At 42.0% G+C, this 19979-nt stretch overlaps 1 protein-coding gene across 4 annotated transcripts in view; it reads right to left on the bottom strand.

The window, feature by feature from the left end:
* Nucleotides 1-1561: 1561 nt before the first annotated feature.
* The window catches only part of dot1l (DOT1-like histone H3K79 methyltransferase), a 137366-nt gene continuing 118948 nt past the window's right edge, over nucleotides 1562-19979 (bottom strand). For 3 of the 4 annotated variants that reach the window (XM_039766896.1, XM_039766897.1, XM_039766898.1), the window contains 3 exons: nucleotides 9336-10073; nucleotides 8454-8966; nucleotides 1562-4954 (listed from right to left, as the gene is read on the bottom strand). In XM_039766896.1, the coding sequence (XP_039622830.1) occupies nucleotides 8488-8966; nucleotides 9336-10073 (1217 nt within the window). In that variant the 3' untranslated portion in view covers nucleotides 1562-4954; nucleotides 8454-8487. The remainder of the gene's footprint in view (nucleotides 4955-8453; nucleotides 8967-9335; nucleotides 10074-19979) is intronic. The other variant, XM_039766899.1, reaches the window with a different exon arrangement.

Raw genomic sequence — 19979 nt, 5'->3', positions numbered from 1 at the left:
ACCCCTAAACACTTGCGGAAAAGTCCACAAAGCCATTGTCCAGGCTAGACTCTGGAGCAGTGAGGAGTATGTTCAGTTTAATCCGAGAGACGTGTGTGTTGTCTTAAGTGGCGGCACTTAACTAGCATAGTGCGAGTGTACTCTGGATTCCATCCAAGTCTTATTCCTGCCTTTTTCCTCGGACTCCTAGAATAGGCCCAGGCTCTCCACAGAACTGTGTTTAAATAAGCAGGTTCAAAAAGCAACACATTTTGAATTAATCAATTCTAAAGCTTTCCAAGACTTTAAGCACTTTTGCAAGGTATTGTATATATAACATGATAATTTGTTTAAATAAATAAAATGCTGGCTCAAACATTTTCCAAGAGGCATACAAATACCACAAAAGAACCCTAAATGCACAGGAAATCTCTGTGTCTTGGCCATTGTTTCTGATACTGACCTGCTGGTGGAGGCAACCCACCCTAGCATGCAGAAAGAGCTGGGTGCCACACCACTGCAACAGCAGGCCTGATCATGCCAGGCAAAGATGATATCCTGTGCTGCATTTAAAATAAATTAGAAAGGAAAAAGCACCAATATGAGTTGATCATCAGTACACAACTCATCATAACAATACTTTTATTTATATAACAAATTCTAAGACAAAAAAAAGCAGCTTTTGGGAATATTGGAATTGTCCTGGATATTAGACATATCTGTTCTGCAAGGTGTTGAAAGAAAGGAAAAAAAAATAATTTCGATATATATTTATATATATTTTTATATTAAGTTGACGGTGATCTGTCAGAACAGTGTACATATTGGTTCCTGAGTGATGGGACACCCTTTTCCAACACATCTAAGCATTACTGAAAATTTCCATATTAAATATCATTATTGGTCAATAAAAAATAAATAATTACCATGTTGCTTAGGCTACAAGCTCCCAGCTTCTGTTACAGAATTAAAAATCATCCCCATCAATCCTCTCCCCAAATTACAACTACTCCAACAGAAAAGGCATCACAGTGAACAGGCTGAAATTTACATTGGACTCCCCTGTCCCAAAAGGGTGGGCTTTGATTACCTCCCACTGGGGGTAAAATGGCAAATGGAAGTATGGGGCCTACATGATTTTCTTCACACCTTTTGGCTATTTAATTTGCCCTCAAACCTGTAACGCGGCTTTCATCTTGATCTATGATAACATGTGATCAAAATGCAAAAAAGTGGACCCGATATTGGTGGGGTGGGGAGAGAGAAAGCTAAAGAGAACCCCCTGAACTACCTGTGTACTGTCCAAATTATGCAAAATCAAAGCGAAAGAAGCCAGTAATCACGAAATGGCATATTCCATCAGCTATAACTATCAAAGAAGCCGAGGTTGCAGGGTTGGTGAGGTTGATTCTCAAAGGAATACGGTCACCATCTTCTGTATTTTGGATCACTGACTCTACTCTTCAGGCAAAGGCGTGCCAGACAAATGGGCAGCCATCACTATAACTTCTTACACACGTGGGTAAGCTGACAAGCATATGTGGACACTCCCAGAGTTCAACTCTAGGGGGTTCGAGTCTGCTGGCCCCTGCCCTTTCAGAGGCCTTGCTTAAGCACCAACTGAAATTGGAGCCAAAAAAAAAATGAAAATCTGCAGTTCTTACAGAGTCCCCTTTCCAACCAGACCTACTGTGACCACAATTCTGCGAGCGTTCTAAATCCCACCCACAAAAAAAATCTAAATATATACTCTATATAAAACATATGTACAGTTAAATAATTTTTTAATTTGCTTATAGTGTTTGCTATCAAAATTAATTCAAGACATTAAAAACAGCAACGGCTTCAAGCGTTCCTGCGGCATTTAGAAAACATAGCAAGCAATGGGGTTCCCTGTGGCACCTCACATGGCGAGCTATATTTTGGGACTTTATTTAATGATGCAAAGCTCACTTGAGTGTGACTGCATTTTGGGACGGGGAACTTATTTCTACAACAGTTTGTGGAATGACCAGCCTGTGTCTGTGGATAACTGCCCATTTTATTACTTAAAATTCAAAAAAAGCTTAAATAAAAATATGCCCCTGCTCTGGTACCTAATGGTCCAAAGGGATGAATCTTCTACATTAAGAGGGCCGTAAAGAATCTGACAAATTTTATACATTTGCCATTAAAAGGACCCAGTGGACACTGCTTATGCTTTCCAGTTCGGCATGAAGGCATTTTTTTGTGAGCACCAGTGAGAGTTCTGCTTGAAACGCCACGTTAGATAATAATTCAAGAGAGACGGCACCACGGAAACAACCCTATCCTACATAGTTCACAAGATCAGCTTGGTTTCTTTTCTCAGCACAACAATCACTGCACCTAAAAAAAATTCCTAAAATGCTTGAAAAGGTACAGACTCTTTAATAACAAGAAAAGAAAACGGAAGAACGATGAAAACACTCACATGACTGAATACGCAGGAAAGGTCAGGAGCATTTATTTCACAAAATATTTATAGACACCACCCCCCACCCCATAACCACTGCAACTGCTGCACCCCACAAAGACTTCCGGAGGACGCAAAAAGATTATATCTTAAAATAATTATAATAAAATTAAAATAAGAAGGCTCCAGTGACTGGAGATCACACGATGATACATCATAGCTGCATTGTTTTATTAAGTCCATGAGAGCACCACGCTACTATGAGGACCTACAGTATTTCACCTGGATCTTGATTCACTTATAATTAATCAAACCACAAATCATCCTTAAAAAAAAATTAAATTAAAAAGTTCAGTGCTGGTGACATTGTGGACATGGCAGAAGAGGATTGTGACACACTGCTCTCCAGCCACGACCCAAATTGGCAACTAAAAACAAATCTGCCATTTGAGTTTCTTTTAAGTTTCATTTTTTTATCTCCAAGTAGCAAACAGTGTTGCTGGTAGTCACAGCAGGCTGTTTACTCTAAACCTTACAAACACACATACGCGTATAAAATAACTGGAAGAAAAATTAAAAAGTATAGAATCCTATTTTGGTCAGCTTCCATTTTTCGTTGTCTTTTCGTAAACATGCCACAGTTTTTGCTTTTGTGATGCATTTGCTTAATTTTCAGTAGTAGTGATTTTTCTACTCAGACAACTACTTTGAGTTTTTTTTTTTCTTTTTAAATAAAAAGCATGTGTGGGGAGAGAAAAAAAAAGAAGCTTACAGACTTGGCCCAACTTGACCACGCGGCCGCGAGGATGTAAACTGCAGTGGTCATGCCAGCTCGCTTCAGATTGAAAAGATTTCTTTCAAACAAAATTAAAAAATATATATGAGAAAAAGCAGATGTTAATGCTGGATACAAGTATTGCCACATTTGGTGCCGCCTTCTGCACCTAGAGCACCATGTTTTTAATATCAGTTTTTTTTTTTTTTTTTATTATATTTAAATCCCCCCACTATTCACTTTTAAACCCCAGGCACAGTTTTTGGAGTTGGGTTGATAGCACCAGGTAAAGGCAAGCACATTGACAAGACCCACCTGCTCCACTGTCACTCGGTCACTTAAAGACTAATTTTAACAATAAAACACAAACAGAATAAACAGAAAGGGTTAGGTGGATAAAGCAATCAACACGCCCCCAAAACCCTCCCCTAAACAAGAGGCTCTTTCTTTGATATGGTGACAGACCTGTCCAGTTAACTCGGATCCAAAGGTTTCTGAGAGAAAGGTGCCCCAATTTTTGCAAAGCAGCCAATTTAGCTCTGCCAGATTTGACATATAGTGCACTAGTCTCTCTCTTAGCAGACTGCATACCAAGGGTTGGGTCACACTTGCCACTATGCTCCTAAATTTCATCTGTGATGGTTGGACTGGATAGTGGCTCCAATAATCTCCCAAGATGTGAAGGTTTCAAGTCTTTGGTATAATCTACCAGTGAGCTCTCTGAAATCTACCAGTTCCCAAGCCCTTGGTGTTAACACTCAGAATGCAAAGTCATTTATTTGTTAATTTTTACAATACAAGTTTTAAAATGGGACACCCCTGTCACTGAAACCCTAGGAAAACACAACAGAACCAATATATAGGCAGCTACAACAAAGATGGAGAAATAGGGAACTGGAAGATGGGAAGAGACCCAGTGAATGCAATGCCCCTGTTTGTTTCAGGATGCCAGCTTGACCACTCATTGCACCCTCACATCTATTCACCTTGCACATTTTTTTTCCTCAATCGCTATCAGCATTTTAATCAAAAATATCCATGTTCATTTTGAAAGAGGAACTAGCCAGATGGAAGTCATGTGGTTCAATGAAAGCCAGATTTCCAAATCAAAAAGAAGCTAAGATGGAAAATGCAAGAAAGGAACACTGCAACAGTGCATATGTGTAAAAATCTGGTTGGGGTGTGCGTGTGCATATGTGTTAGTTATTCAGCTGGAAGTAGAGTGGTGGGCTGGGCATGCATATCACTACATCTCTATCCCAGTTTGCTGATTGACCCACCCTGGAGGGGAAGAGTATTTCATCTGAGCGGCACCAAGAGTCAATCTTGTCCAAAAATTTGTTAAAAAAAATAAATAAATAAAATGTTTTTTCATTCATTAACGTTGTCCACTTTGCACTGACTGTAATCTCTTCATAACATCACAAGTAAAATGACTCAGGATAAGTTGGTCAGGAAAATAAAAGACAGAGGATTGGACAAGCATAATAGTGGAAAGGACCAGACCGAGCAGAATGTTGTTAAGCAGTGCAGCAAGTGGGCACACATCATTTTGTGCTGGAATGCCGAAACATTAGTGCACAATTGTGTTACACATCAACACCCATGCGTGACGAAGATCCTTCTCGCTGAGGAGAAGGATAAGGTGGGATATAACAGGCGAGGGACAGATTCTCTGAGCACCAATCCGTGGAAGAGCAGTCCTCTTGGTCCACACTCGTCCTTTGCATAGGTCGTTCTCTGTTTGAGGTAGAACTGTCAGTTACCTGTGGATGGGAAACAAAGGAGGTTTTGAGTCTCATATTCCTTAAACCCTAACCCACAAAACCAAACAGGTGGGCAAAAGCCCACAGCTCTTGAATGAACCTCCCATGACGGTGCTAATCAATATCCTATCCCAGTACTGGCACAAAAGAACTTGAGAGCAATTCTGATTAGGCTATTCTAGATATTTATGTTCTACAGTGAGAGATATTTAAAGAGTAAGCCTGTGTGTGTTGATCTGGACATATACGTAACACTTTACCAAATATTTTCAGAATCAAAGTTGAAGATGTTACAGGAGCATGAAGAAGTTTGGGCACCTTTACTTAAAATGTCCATTACTATGAAGTAAGCAGAAAATGAACTGATTACCAAAAGGTATAAAGTTATAGATGGCACATTTCTTTAATATTTTAAGTAAAATTACATTTTATTTCCATCATTCACAAGTACAAAATATCAAAAAAATGAAAAAGACCTGAGGCAAAAGTTTGGGCACCTGACATGATCAGTACTTAGTAAGACCTCCTTTGGCAAATATCACAGCTTGTGAACGCTTTTTATTTCCACGTAAGATTGTAAACGCTTTTAGTACCTAGCTAAGAGTCTTTCAGTTCTTACTTGGGATGTTTTCACCCATTCATCCTTGCAAAAGGTCTCTAATTCTGCAAGATTCTTGTGCCATCTTGCATGCACTGCTCTTTTGAGAACTACCCACAGATTTTCAATCATGTTTAGGTCGGGGGAATGTGAGGGCCTTGGCAAAATTGCCAGTTTGTGCCTCTTTAGATATCCCATTGTAGCTTTTGAGGTATATTTTGAATCATTATCTTGTTGCAGGACCCATCTTCTTTTTAACTTCAAATTTTTTTTAATTTTTATTACGTTACAGATTGTGCAATGTTAGCTTCCAGAATTTGCTAGTATTTATTTGAATCCATTCTTCCCCCTGCCAATAACATGTTCCCTGTGCCACTAGCTCCAACACAAGCCCAAAGCCTGATCAATCCACCGCCATGTTTAACAGCTGGAGACATGTTCTTTTCCTGGAATTCAGCACCCTTTTTTCTCCAAACACACCTTTGCACATTGTGGCCAAAAAGTTCTATTTTAACTTAATCAGTCCACAGGACTTGTTTCCAGAATGCAACAGGCTTGTTAGACATTCATTTGCAAACTTCTGGTGCTAAATTTTGTGGTAGGATGCAGTATAACTGAGCACCACCACTACAGAGTCTGCTAAATCTTCCTGACGGGGGTTTTTATTTGGCCTTCTAGCAATCCAATGAGCAGTTCTTTCAGAAAGATTTCTTGTTCTTTCAGACCTCAACTTGCCCTCCACTGTTACTGTTAAGTGCCATTTCTTAATAAAATTATAAACTGAGGAAACAGCTACCTAAAAACACTTTGCTTTCTTCTGGTTAGCTTTCTCCTTCTTTGTTGGGACTTAATTATTTTATTTTCTTTTTAGAGTGCTGGGTACCTGCTTACAGGAGCCCATGGATGGGACAAAGTGTACGGAGTCAGAGAATTTATACAGCTTTGTCATTTGCATCACCTGAGGTTTCCTAATGATGACTGTGAATAAGCCATAGCCCAGATGAGCTAATGAAGGTCTGAGACCTAGGGAAAGGTTATGAGACCGCAAATATCTTGGGGTGCCCAAACTTTTGCATGGCGTTGGTCTCCTATTTTTCACTGTACAATTGTACAAAACAAGAATAAATACACCAATCTTACATAAAATGCTGAAAAGAAAGGTTTCATCGTTAAGTTTATGCATTTTGGTGATGAGTTCATCTTTTGCTCACTTAGCTGTTCACATTAAAATACATTTTAAGCAAGGCTGCCCAAACTTTTTTTCAAACCACTGTATACACCTTGTAATTAGGTGCAAATGATATATCCTGAACCTTTTATTACATTGCACATTCACTCTGAAACCAGTGTAATCCAATTCAGGGTGATGGGGGATTGCAGCCTATCCTTCCTGCATCAAGAGCAAAGCAGGAACTAACCTGCTTGAGGTACAGGTATGAGGTGCTAGTCCACACATACTGGCTCTCAAATGTGGCCAATTTGGAAATATAAATCAACCTACTATCAGAGCATCCAGTGAAAATGCCATGCAAACAAAATGAGAATGTGCAACCTTCACAGACAGAGAGACTGGGTGAGGGATTAGAGTTGTCAACTATAACATTTTTAAAATTGTTTCAATATTCATGGTATCGATTCTACAGCCTACATTCCGAATGCACTTCTGATGTGTGCTGGAATTTGAGTTGTGTAAGCTATCAATGGATAGAGATGCAGTCCCATTTCCACCTACTCACAAGTGTTAATGAGACGGCAACTTTAGCAGCATTGGAGCTATCAACAGCATTCTGAAATAACAAAGAGGGCAGTCGGAGTGGCATAAAGAAATACTTCAGCATGGAAAATCCCAAGATACAGTGTCCTCCATTATTTTTCCTTGATTTACCCTTCTCTTCCATAGTTTAAAATTACAAATTAAACAATTCAGACATGATTAAAGTGCACATTGCAGACTTTAAATTAAGGGTACATTTCGGTCACACTGTACATACAAGATTTACTACTGCACAATACCTTCTAAAGGGTCTAACAGTTCTCTATCTAACTCACTTCCATTTACACCTATGTGAACTTTATGGCTCAATAAAATATTTTAGAAGGAAACTGGAAGGAAAAAAAACTGAATGACTGAGAATTACTTATCTGTTTTAGGCTTCAAATCATTTAGATTATATCCTTAGAAATGATATATAAATGACCTAACATGGCAGAATGAAAACACAAAAAAACAATAAAATTAAATAACATCTGTAATTGCCAAGGACTGGGTTCTAATTAAAGCAACTGGATTAGGAAAAAAACCTGCAGTCACAGCGGCCCTCTGGGACCAACTTTGCTCATCCCTGCTCAAAACGCTCCTTATATAATTCTACAAGCTGCTTAATGCTAAGAAAATTGTTTAATCTATCAATTTTGTTTGTGTCTGTTGAAACAGTTATGACAACTTGAACAGTCTGAGTCAACCACACTCCTAAATCTTTCCACTCATTCCTATAGCTTTCTTGAACTGACACATTTATCTCGATATTGTGTTAACCATGTTCCATTGCTCTACCCACACAATCACATTATCGCATGCTTTTCAGTAATTGTATAACTAAAAAAGCAAGTCAAGGTGTGTGATAACACTTTGATTCTGAATAGACATTTTGAATGCAGACTACTGTAGAAAGATGGCGGTGTAATTGTAAGTGTACGTTGTGTCTGACCAGCCTGAGAGCATTTTATATACAAAACACCTTTACTTTTTGATTTATCCACAACTATTCATCCCGTGTTTACATTTTTTCATTTTTAATCTTCATAAGGATGACTCCATATTTGAAATACAATTTACATTAAATCCAACACCACGCCTCCCTCCATTCAAGGTGAAAAGGGTGTGAGCAACATGCATCTTACCTTGAATTAAATCGTAGTCTTGGGTAGGTAATCCCTACCGTGGACGGACCCCTGATAGCTGTGAAGCACTGGGAGCCTGCATGCCAAAAGTGACCCACAGGTTGCTGGGACAAGGGTTGCTAGCGGATGCAGAGCGGGGAGCAAGGGGTGGGTGATGTATGGTAAAGGAAGGCTTGCATTTCTGTGGTTGAGAGGAAGAGGGAGGCAGGAAGCCGTCACTGCTGCCGCCGCTGCTTGAATTTTGCGGCAACTCGGCAACAGAATTGGTGGCCAACAAAGGAGGAGGCAGGGGCAGGGACAACGGGACTGAAAGTGGAACTGAGGGCACAGAGGGGGTCCGGCTTTGCAAAGACGACTGGGGGAGAGGAACCCCACTGAGGGAGCCAGGTACTGCCTGCTGTTGCATGGGGGTGAGGCTCATCAAAGAGCCGCTGCCAGAGGAGGAGCCAGAAACGTTCAGACTGGCTCCAAATTGATGGGAAGAGCCGGGTGGAACCATGTGGCTAAAAATACCTGTAAACAGGAGAGGAGAGACTCAGGCATCTGCACAGAGAAGCAAGAAAGGCAAAAAAAAAAAAAAAAAAAAAATCACAAAATACTGGAAACAAATAAAACATTACAAATAAAATAAAACAGCGGGATTGGCAGTGCAGACAGACAGAGTAAGCAGTGCAGCAAGTTTGTGAGGAGCAGCACTTACCTTTCGTCACGCTCCAATATGGCAATTGGCCCTTTAAATTCCCCTATCTAAGATTTATAGAAAGAGAAATCTAGCAAACACCTACCTGTACCAATTTTTAAAACTATAACCTTTTCAAAATTCCATCCATTAAGAAACCAAAAATCACAGAGCTTCCCCTCCCCTCATCACCAAAAACCTACCTCCAGCTGCTCCCCCAGAGAGTCCAGAGCCAGCGAAGGATCCCATCGCTGTGTGGCCATTCACCATCCTCTGCCCTCCTGCTGTAGGGGACTGTGCCCCGAACAGAGACTGCAACACTGACGAGCTACCCAAGGGAAACTGGGGACCCAAGTAAGCATGTGGGGCACCCACAGACACTCCAGATGATGTTGAAGCTGGTGGGGGTCCCCCTTTACTACTCAGGATATCTCCAGTTGCCACCGAGACAGTAGCCGAAATAAAAAGGTTTTGCGTCTGGCTTTTTCCAGTGTCCCACTCTCTTGACTTCACCTTTCCCAAGCCACTCAGACCCTGTGGCTGTTCATGGGCATTGCGGCTCCCTACATCGATCCCCTGGACTTCTGCTTGTCTGCGGAATGGGTTGGGGTTCAAGCTGGGGCTCTGTAACTGCCCTGAGTAGGCCGAGCCATTTATTAGGAGACCAGAGGAGTTGGGAACTGCACCTCCTCCAGCAGCACCCCCTGAGGCATCACCAGCCCCTACAGATGTCATCAGCTTCCTGAGCTGCTGCTTATGGTCAGATTCTGAGTCCATACTGCCATAGCGACCCCCAAAAGGAGAGCTGCCTTGACGAACTGTCTCAGAGTTAGGCTGCTTAGGATCGGAGATTGGGGAGAAAGTTGATTTCCATTTGCTGCTGCTAGAGGTGGATGAGCTGATCTCATGGTTGCTTACTTTCCGACCTGAAGGGTTTCCACCTGTGAAAACAGGATTAGACAGCAAGGAGTTTAGCTTAATTTTTATTTTTATTTTACTTTCAAAATTATTTTAAATATATTAGTTAATAGCAAAATACCCGTGCTTCGCAGCGGCGAAGTACTGCATTAAAATTTTTATTAAGAAGAAAAGTAAACCTTTTTAAACTGAGGGAAAATATGCCAGTATTTATTTGTTAAGGATCTCTTTGTATACCATGTTGTCAGTTCAGCCCTCCGGTTGTAACATGACCAAGCTGTGCGCTGAGCTTACTCTTGAGCATGTAACTTACAGTTGGCCATGTGAACAGTAATCTTGTCTCAAATCTCACAGCTTGGATTGCTGCTGTCATAATCGGTTTGAGTTTCATGGTTTGTTTGAATTACGACAGTATTTGCAGGATTTGTTGTGTTGAAGAGACATTCAGCATCTGTTAAGCATTGTAAGCACACAACCGGTTTCATCGATAAAATCACATCCAGCTTTTGAGAGTTTAAACATTCATAAACATCAAAGTGTCCACTACTGAAATCGTCACCTGTCAATCTAAGATGTTTAAGAGGCATTGGCGGTTGTCGAAAGGTGTAAAATATTTGGCCATTTCGGTAAACTTGAAAGCGACAACTGAACAATTCAGTGGCAGCCATCAACTCACATGCAGAACCGTAGGTTAAGGACTTAAGTATTTCACTCTTCTAGTGCTCCTGTGTAGTATAATTATCTCCTGTACTGTCATCCGTCCACACCTTGAACCAGTCCCAGTCATTCAATACATAAGACACAATGTTCCTCCGGATATCAAGAGTGAGCCTGATATGGCCGTGCAATATGTAACAAAGAGAATGGAAAAGGCAGGTGCCGTCTCCGGGCATGGAAACCACTCGGTAAGTGACAGTTCTTTGATCGATAGTAATTATCTCGATAGACATGGTAATAGGGGTTGGAACGATAAAGGAAATGGGTACCTGAGCAATGTAAAGTAAGTCTAAAATACCTACACAATAACTATAATTGTAATAAACAAAAAATAAAACAGTGGAGAAGCCGTGGATTAAACAAAAAGGCTGTAGTTATCAGTAGGGAGACGTGAATCCGTGGACGAGGCAAGGAAGGGAATGTAGAGACTGGAGCGACGGACGGCCTTATATAGGCAGGCAGCCAACAACGTGGGAGGCGTTGGGATGGGGGACCCAACGCCGCCTCACACGGTGACCGAGGTGCAGGCTATGGACATATATATGTACGTATGTAGGATTCAGTTAGCGTTGGGAACCCGTGTACCAAATTTCTTGAAGATGGACCCATAAGTAACAAAGACTGTTGAAAAGTTCAATATGGCGGCCGACAGTGGCATCATACCACCGAAACAAGTACGTACATTGGTTTCGGTTAGTTCAGGGAAGCCGCCTACCAAATTTCGAGAAGATGGGGCCATAAATAAGAAAGTTCAACATGGCGGACATTGTTGACCGTTATGACCATTACACGTAGAATTTAGAAATGAAACCTGCTTACCTTTTGTAAGTAAGCTGTAAGGAATGAGCCTGCCAAATTTCAGCCTTCTACCTACACGGGAAGTTGGAGAATTAGTGACGTTGAAAAGTTCAATATGGCTGCTGACAGTGGCGTCATACCACCGAAATAAGTACAAAATTTCAGCCTTCTACCTACACGGGAAAATGGAGAATTAGTGACGTTTGGAAAACTCAATATGGCGGCTGACAGTGGCGTCATACCACCGAAATAAGTACGTACATCGGTTTTGGTTAGCGCAGGGAAGCCACCTACCAAATTTCGTGAAGATGGGGTCTGCCTTCTACCTGCACGGGAAGTTTGAAAATTGGTGACGGTGGAAAGTTCAATATGGTGGCCGACACTGGCGTCATACCATCGAAATAAGTAAGTACATTGGTTTCGGTTAGCGCAGGGAAGCCGCCTACCAAATTTCGTGAAGATGGGACCATAAATAAGAAAGTTCAACATGGTGGACGTTGTCGACCGTTACGTGTAGAATTTTGAAATGAAACCTGCTTAACTTTTGTAAGTAAGCTGTAAGGAATAAGCCTGTCAAATTTCAGCCTTCTACCTACATGGGAAGTTGGAGAATTAGTGATGAGTCAGTGAGTGAGTGAGTGAGTGAGTCAGTCAGTCAGTGAGGGCTTTGCCTTTTATTATTATAGATAAAAACTCACTTTTTTTCTACTTCAGTTCTTATTTTTGAATACTAACATCTACTTAAGTTTGAATTTCTGGTTGAGTATTAAATCAAGTCCAACTTGTAAAATAAATAATTCCAGAAACAGAAGATAATTGTTCTCTCTCTGTTACTATGTAACACTGACTTCATGAAATGTTTTGAACAAACAAACAAATAGTTTAGCATGAACACTTGACATTTGGGCATCATTCTTCTCCAAGACTCTAAAAAATATTTTCATGACAGTAGTTACATGGGTTGTCAAATTTGTGTGATTCTTGCCTTTCGGCTATATGCAGCAAACAATACATTTATTTTGATTTGAGAGTTTTTCCTATACAATGATGGGTTAAGGTAAGAAAGTAAATATTTGTGTTTTTTAATGTTGGGCCTTTTGTCATTGCTGGTTGTCCCATCCGACCTCTCCGCTACTTCGCTATCAATTTCTGCATTCTCATGAGTTGAGAATTTGCTATATTGATTCCATAATTGCCATAACCTCTTGTTGGATTGGAGCCATGAATGCTACTTCTTTGTATTTTTAGATTTAGTGTGGTTTAACAAATATACATTTAATTCCATAGTAACAAACTGGATGTCTTATTGAATAACTGAATCTATGGACTACGGAAAGTATCTTATATTGGGGGTGGGACTTACAGACTTTGCTGCAGGGCTACATGTTACAAATAATACCAGTGGATATATTTAATTCTTTCAGGGCGGATGTCGACTTCTGTTAGCAGGGAGGGGTTGAGAGCAGTAAGCAACTGCAAACGGTGACAGAACTTGCCGTCATGTTTTAATTGAACTGTCTTTGCTAGAAGGAAGGTTAGCTTAAATCACGGGCAAGGTTAGTGCAAGGTTGTCAGGCAGAAATTTGCAGGATTGCATAGAAAATGTAATTTCTAAACCACAACGGTCATGTAGCGCCTTTCACAAGGGATCGGTTACCGAGAGATGATCCAAATACATTTAAGCTGCTGTTAGCGCTACTTACCTGTTGTGTTATAGCACCTTTAAAATGTACTTTACCCAAAAGCACTCCAGTACTGCTCATTGTATCTTTACTTCTTACATGTTAATGTTTTACTGTTTAATAATTTATATAATACATTTTATTTTTTTTCCTTGCACTCAGTGAGCGAAGCCACTAGGTAATCAGCTAGTATGTATATATAATTTTTCCACTCAATAAGAAGAGTGTTTTGGGGTTTTTAAAAGTCTTTTAAGGTATTCTAAGAAAATAACTTTGCTCCTTAAGGGGTTGGCGACACTTTATGCCCATTTTGGAATGGTATTTTTTTCATTACAATCCCACTTCCAAAAGTGCCACATAGACTTTATTTTAAGTTGGACCAACAGCAACACACATTACGTGAAAATCGCTTCATTTTTGAATGATTGGCAAACAGTTTACGATTTTATTTACATAGGTTAAACACTTACAGACAGAACATTTTCTTCTTTTTTTTTTTTATACACTTTGTTAATCCCCCCGAGGGGAAATTGTCACATGAACTTTGGGGGTCACAGCATAGGGTCTCATACCCACATTGGCAAAAAAAAAAAAATGATCTGTCATATTCTCCGATAGTCATTTGATGTATGAAAATGTCTGTTAAACTGGTGATGACGATGATTAAGTGACATTAACTATCCAGACTTGTGTGCAGAGTATGCAGAACTCTAAACTAAGAAATAAAGGATGGGTGCACACTACTTGCAGGTTCAGGGCTGTTTCAGATACTGTACACAGGCAACAGATAAAGTATACTTTGTGGACAAACACTTAATGAAGTAAAGAATGATTTATGTGCAGGCATTTGCATACTATAGATTTAAAGTTTGTTAATAATGTGCTTTAAAATTTGTGCACAATTGCAAAGGCTTGGAAGACATTTGCCGATCAATAAAACTTCCAGGGAGTATCGACGCATGTGTCTACCAATCTGGAAAAGTGAGAAAATCACAAATACAGTGCATTCGGAAAGTATTCACAGTGCATCACTTTTTCCACATTTTGTTATGTTACAGCCTTATTCCAAAATGGATTAAATTAATTTTTTTCTCAGAATTCTACACACAACACCCCATAATGACAATGTGAAAAAAGTTTACTTGAGGATTTTACAAATTTATTAAAAATAAAAAAAACTGAGGAGTCACATGTACATAAGTATTCACAGCCTTTGTTTGCTCAATACTTTGTCGATGCACCTTTGGCAGCAATTGCAGGCTCAAATCTTATTGAATATGATGCCACAAGCTTGGCACACCTATCCTGGGCCAGTTTCGCCCATTCCTCTTTGCAGCACCTCTCAAGCTCCATCAAGTTGGATGGGAAGCGTCAGTGCACAGCCATTTTAAGATCTCTCCAGAGATGTTCAATCGGATTCAAGTCTGGGCTCTGGCTGGGCCACTCAAGGACATTCACAGAGTTGTCCTGAAGTCACTCCTTTGATATCTTGGCTGTGTGCTTAGGGTCGTCCTGATGAAAGATGAACCGTCGCCCCAGTCTGAGGTCAAGAGCTCTGGAGCAGATTTTCATCCAGGATGTCTCTGTACATTGCTGCAGTCATCTTTCCCTTTATCCTGACTAGTCTCCCAGTTCCTGCCCCCCACAGCATGATGCTGCCACCACCATGCTTCACTGTAGGGATGGCACTGGCCTGGTGACGAGCGTTGCCTGGTTTCCTCCAAACGTGACGCCTGCCATTCACACCAAAGAGTTCAATCTTTGTCTCATCAGACCAGAGAATTTTGTTTCTCATGGTCTGAGAGTTCTTCAGGTGCCTTTGGCAAACTCCAGGCGGGATGCCATGTGCCTTTTACTAAGGAGTGGCTTCCGTCTGGCCACTCTAACATACAGGCCTGAAGGGTGGATTGCTGTAGAGATGGTTGTCCTTCTGGAAGGTTCTCCTCTCTCCACAGAGGACCTCTGGAGCTCTGACAGAGTGACCATCGGGTTCTTGGTCACCTCCCTGACCAAGGCCCTTCTCCCCCGATCGCTCAGTTTAGATGGCCGGCCAGCTCTAGGAAGAGTCCTGGTGGTTTCGAACTTCTTACACTTACGGATGATGGAGGCCACTGTGCTCATTGGGACCTTCAAAAGCAGCAGAAATTTTTCTGTAACCTTTCCTGATTTGTGCCTTGAGACAAACCTGTCTCGGAGGTCTACAGACAATTGCTTTGACTTCATGCTTGGTTTGTGATCTGACATGAACTGTCAACTGTGGCACCTTATATAGACAGGTGTGTGCCTTTCCAAATCATGTCCAATCAACTGAATTTACCACAGGTGGACTCCAATTAAGCTGCAGAAACATCTCAAGGAAGATCAAGGGAAACAGGATGAGCTTCATGGCAAAGGCTGTGAATACTTATGTACATGTGCTTTCTCAATTTTTTTAATTTTAATACATTTGCAAAAACCTCAAGTAAACGTTTTTCACGTTGTCATTATGGGGTGTTGTGCGTAGAATTCTGAGGAAAAAAACAAATTTAATCCATTTTGGAATAAGGATGTAACATAACAAAATGTGGAAAAAGTGATGTGCTGTGAATACTTTCCGGATGCACTGTATATCCACAGCACATGTTTCTCACAATCATTTATCAAAAAGCCTATTCATATATGTTTGGCTCGAAAAGTGCTGTTGTTATCTGTTATGACTGGTGACAGTTGCTAGGAAAAAATGTTGCAATTGAGTGAAACATGAGCACACCCGCTGAATGCAACTATCAGGGCAAATAAACTGTCAAATAAACTGCAGACTCACTCTTAAGTTTAATAAATTAAAATTTGATTCACAATGATAATTCATCTGGGGTACCATATATAGTGAATGACCACAATTAATATATACGGAATTAAAACGCATTAGCAGCTTTAAATACACCATGCATGATTACAATAGTGTTGTCATGTGGGCGCCTTGGACAAGTCCAGTGCAACCACACTTACTATAGTCCTGACTGTTGTTTGTGCGTATGCGCCGAACTGCAGTTTGGGGTACCCCGTCCTTTTTAGAGTTCCTGGAGGGGGTGCTAGAAGGCATACCTTCTGGGGACTCCCTTGTACTGCCGGGAGACTTCAATGCTCACATGGGCAATGACAGTGAGACCTGGAAGGGCGTGATTGGGAGGAATGGCCCCCCCGATCTGAACCCGAGCGGTGTTTTGTTATTGGACTTCTGTGCTCATCACGAATTGTCCATAACGAACACCATGTTCAAGCATAGCGGTGTTCATATGTGCACTTGGCACCAGGACACCCTAAGCCTCAGTTCGATGATCAACTTTGTGGTCATGTCATTGGACTTGCGGCCACATATCTTAGACACTCGGGTGAAGAGAGGGGCGGAGCTTTCAAATGATCACCACCTGGTGGTGAGTAGGCTTCGATGGTGGGGGAGGATGCCAGTCAGGCCTGGTAGGCCCAAACGTGTTGTGAGGTTCTGCTGGGAACACCTGGCAGAGTCCCCTGTCAGAAGTAGCTTCAACTCACACCTCCAGCAGAACTTCGACCATGTCCCGAGGGAGGTGGGGGACATCGAGTCCGAATGGGCCATGTTCTGTGTCTCTGTTGTTGAGGCGGCTGACCAGAGCTGTGGCCATAAGGTGGTCAGTGCCTGTCATGGCGGCAATCCCCAAACTCGTTGGTGGACACCGGCGGTGAGGGATGCCGTCAAGCTGAAGAAGGAGTCCTACCGGACGCTTTGTCCTGTGGAACTCTTGAGGCAGCCAATAGGTACCGTCTGGCCAAGCGGAATGTGGGTTTGGTGGTTGCCGAGGCAAAAACTTGGGCGTGGGAGGAGTTTGGGGAGGCCATGGAGAACAACTTTCGGACGGTTTCAAGGGGATTCTGGTCCACTGCCCGGCATCTCAGGAGGGGGAAGCAGTGCCAACACTGTATATGGTGGGGATGGTGCGCTGCTGACCTTGACTTGTGACGTTGTGGGTCGGTGGGGGGAGTACTTCGAAGACCTCCTCAATCCCACTAACATGCCTTCCAATGAGGAAGCAGAGCCTGGGGACTCGGAGGTGGGCTCCCCCATCTCTGGGACTGAGGTCACCGAGGTGGTTAAAAAACTCCTTGGTGGCAGGGTCCTGGGTGTGGATAAGATACGCCCAGAGTTCCTCAAGGCTCTGGATGTTGTAGGACTGTCTTGGTTGACACGTCTCTGCAACATCGCATGGACATCGGGGACAGTGCCTCTGGATTGGCAGACCGGGGTGGTGGTCCCCCTATTTAAGAAAGGGGACCGGAGGGTGAGTTCCAACTACAGAGGGATCACACTCCTCAGCCTCCATGGAAAAGTCTATTCATGGGTTCTGGAGAGGAGGGTCCGTCGGATAGTCGAACCTCTGATTCAGGAGGAACAGTGTGGTTTTCGTCCTGGTCGCGGGACAGTGGACCAGCTCTACACCATTAGCAGGGTCCAGGGGAGTTTGCCCAACCAGTCTACATGTGTTTTGTGGACTTGGAAAAGGTGTTCGACCGTGTCCCTCAGGGAATTTTGTGGGGGATGTACTCCGAGTATGGGGTACCAGACCCCCTGATAAGGGCTGTTCGGTCCCTGTACAACCGGTGTCAGAGCTTGGTCCACATTGCCGGAAGTCGAACCTGTTTCCAGTGAGAGTTGGACTCCGCCAGGGCTACCCTTTGTCACCGATTCTGTTCATAACGTTTATGGACAGAAATTCTAGGCGCAGCCAGGGTGTTTAGGGGGTCCGGTTTGGTTGACTCAGGATTGGGTCACTGCTTTTTGCAGATGATGTTGTCCTGTTTGCTTCATCAGGCCATGATCTTCAGCTCTCTCTGAATCAGTTTGCAGCTGAGTGTGAAGCGGCTAGGATGGGAATCAGCACCTCCAAATCCAAGACCATGGTCGTCAGCCAGAAAAGGGTGGAGTGCCCTCTCAGAGTTAGGAGCGAGATCCTGCCCCAAGTGGAGGAGTTCAAGTATCTTGGGGTCTTGTTCACAAGTTAGGGAAGAATGGAGCGTGAGATCGACAGGTGGATTGGTGCGGCGTCCACAGTAATTCGGGCTCTGCATTGGTCTGTCGTGGTGAAAAAGGAGCTGAGGCAAAGCTCTCAGTTTACCCGTCGATCTACATTCCTACCCTCACCTATGATCATGAGCTATGTGTAGTGACCGAAAGAACGAGATCGCGAATACAAGCGGCCGAAATAAGTTTCCTCCGCAGGGTGTCTGGGTTTTCCCTTAAAGATAGGGTGAGAAGCTCAGTCATCCGGGAGGGGCTCAGAGTAGAGCCGCTGCTCCTCCACATCGAGAGGAGTCAGATAAGGTGGCTTGGGCATCTGATCAGGATGCCTCCTGGACGCGTCCCTGATGAGGTGTTCCGGGCACATCCAACCGGGAGGAGGCCCCGGGGAAGACCCAGGACACGCTGGAGGGACTGTGTGTCCTGGCTGGCCTGGGAACGCCTCGGGATTCTCCCGGAAGAGCTAGGAGAATTGTCTGGGGAGAGGGAAGTCTGGGCATCTCTGCTCAAGCTGCTGCCCCCGTGACCCGACCTCAGATAATCGGAAGAGGATGGATGGATGCAAGAAACAAAGCACATTTATTTTGCATTTTTTTCCCTTTTAATAAGATACGTAAAGTTGAATTTGAAAAACTTTAATTTTCTTAAGTCCTACTGTATTTATTTGGCTTTGGTGTTACATATTTTGTATTAGTGTAATTTTTATATTTCTCAAGGTAGTTTTATTTTTATTTTAGTTAACAAATAAGTTTTTGTTGATAGCACACAAAACACCTAAAAGTCACCTAACAGCACTGTAAATGTCTATGTAACTGAATACCATAGATGCAAAACCATAACATTCATCCATTCATTTTCTAATGAGCTTATCCAAGTCAGGGTTGCAGTGAGTTAGTGTCTACTGTGGCAGCATTAAATGTTGGGTGGGAATCAACCCTTAACAGGGTTCCAGACAATCCGAGAGCACATTCGCCTACAGGATGTCTACATCTAGATCAGTCACCAATCAGTCTTACGCACACATCATTGGTTGGTGAATGGGAATAAAAGCAAATTTAAAAAATTAATCTAGCAAAGTGGTGTGAAAACATATAAAAGGTAAATTTTCCTTTAATGAATTAGCAAACATGCAAAAAAGGCATGTAATGAACTCTCTTGCATACATGTAAACTGTGCAGACAGCTTTCTGAAGGTTATGATTTTTTCATTAAAATTTTGTAAAAGCAAAACATTACAACAGCAAATTACTCAAACAATCAATAACCACATAACAGATGCATCGATAAACCTCAAAATCAATTCAGAGTAAACAAAACAAAAATAGAAATACAAAGAAAAAATATAAAACAAGGGTCAACCCTCACTCGAGACCAGAGTACAAACATCCCGCCCAACCCTTTTTTTTTTTTTAATGTAATAAAACAATACTACAAAAGAATCAGTAGAAGGTCCGACAAGCTTATTCTAAACTTATATTAATGAATTTTTGCCATGTTGTGAAGTTTTTGACATATCCTTAATAAAGAGAATTAGATTTTTTTTCTAATTTGAGATAACGTCACTTACTTGCAGAGTTACAGAAGGTGGGTTTGGCTTCTTTCAGTTAAGCAAGGGAAGTCAAGGCACTAGTACTGAGGTATAGGATAATGTAATTGATTTCTCCCTATACACTAATGCCTTTCGGGTGTATACCAAATATC

The sequence above is a fragment of the Polypterus senegalus genome, chromosome 10 (genome assembly GCF_016835505.1).
Source record: "Polypterus senegalus isolate Bchr_013 chromosome 10, ASM1683550v1, whole genome shotgun sequence".
Classification (NCBI taxonomy): Eukaryota; Metazoa; Chordata; class Cladistia; order Polypteriformes; family Polypteridae; genus Polypterus; species Polypterus senegalus.
The sequence above is the reverse complement of the archived record's forward strand: the minus strand, read 5'-3'. Positions and strand labels throughout refer to the sequence as shown.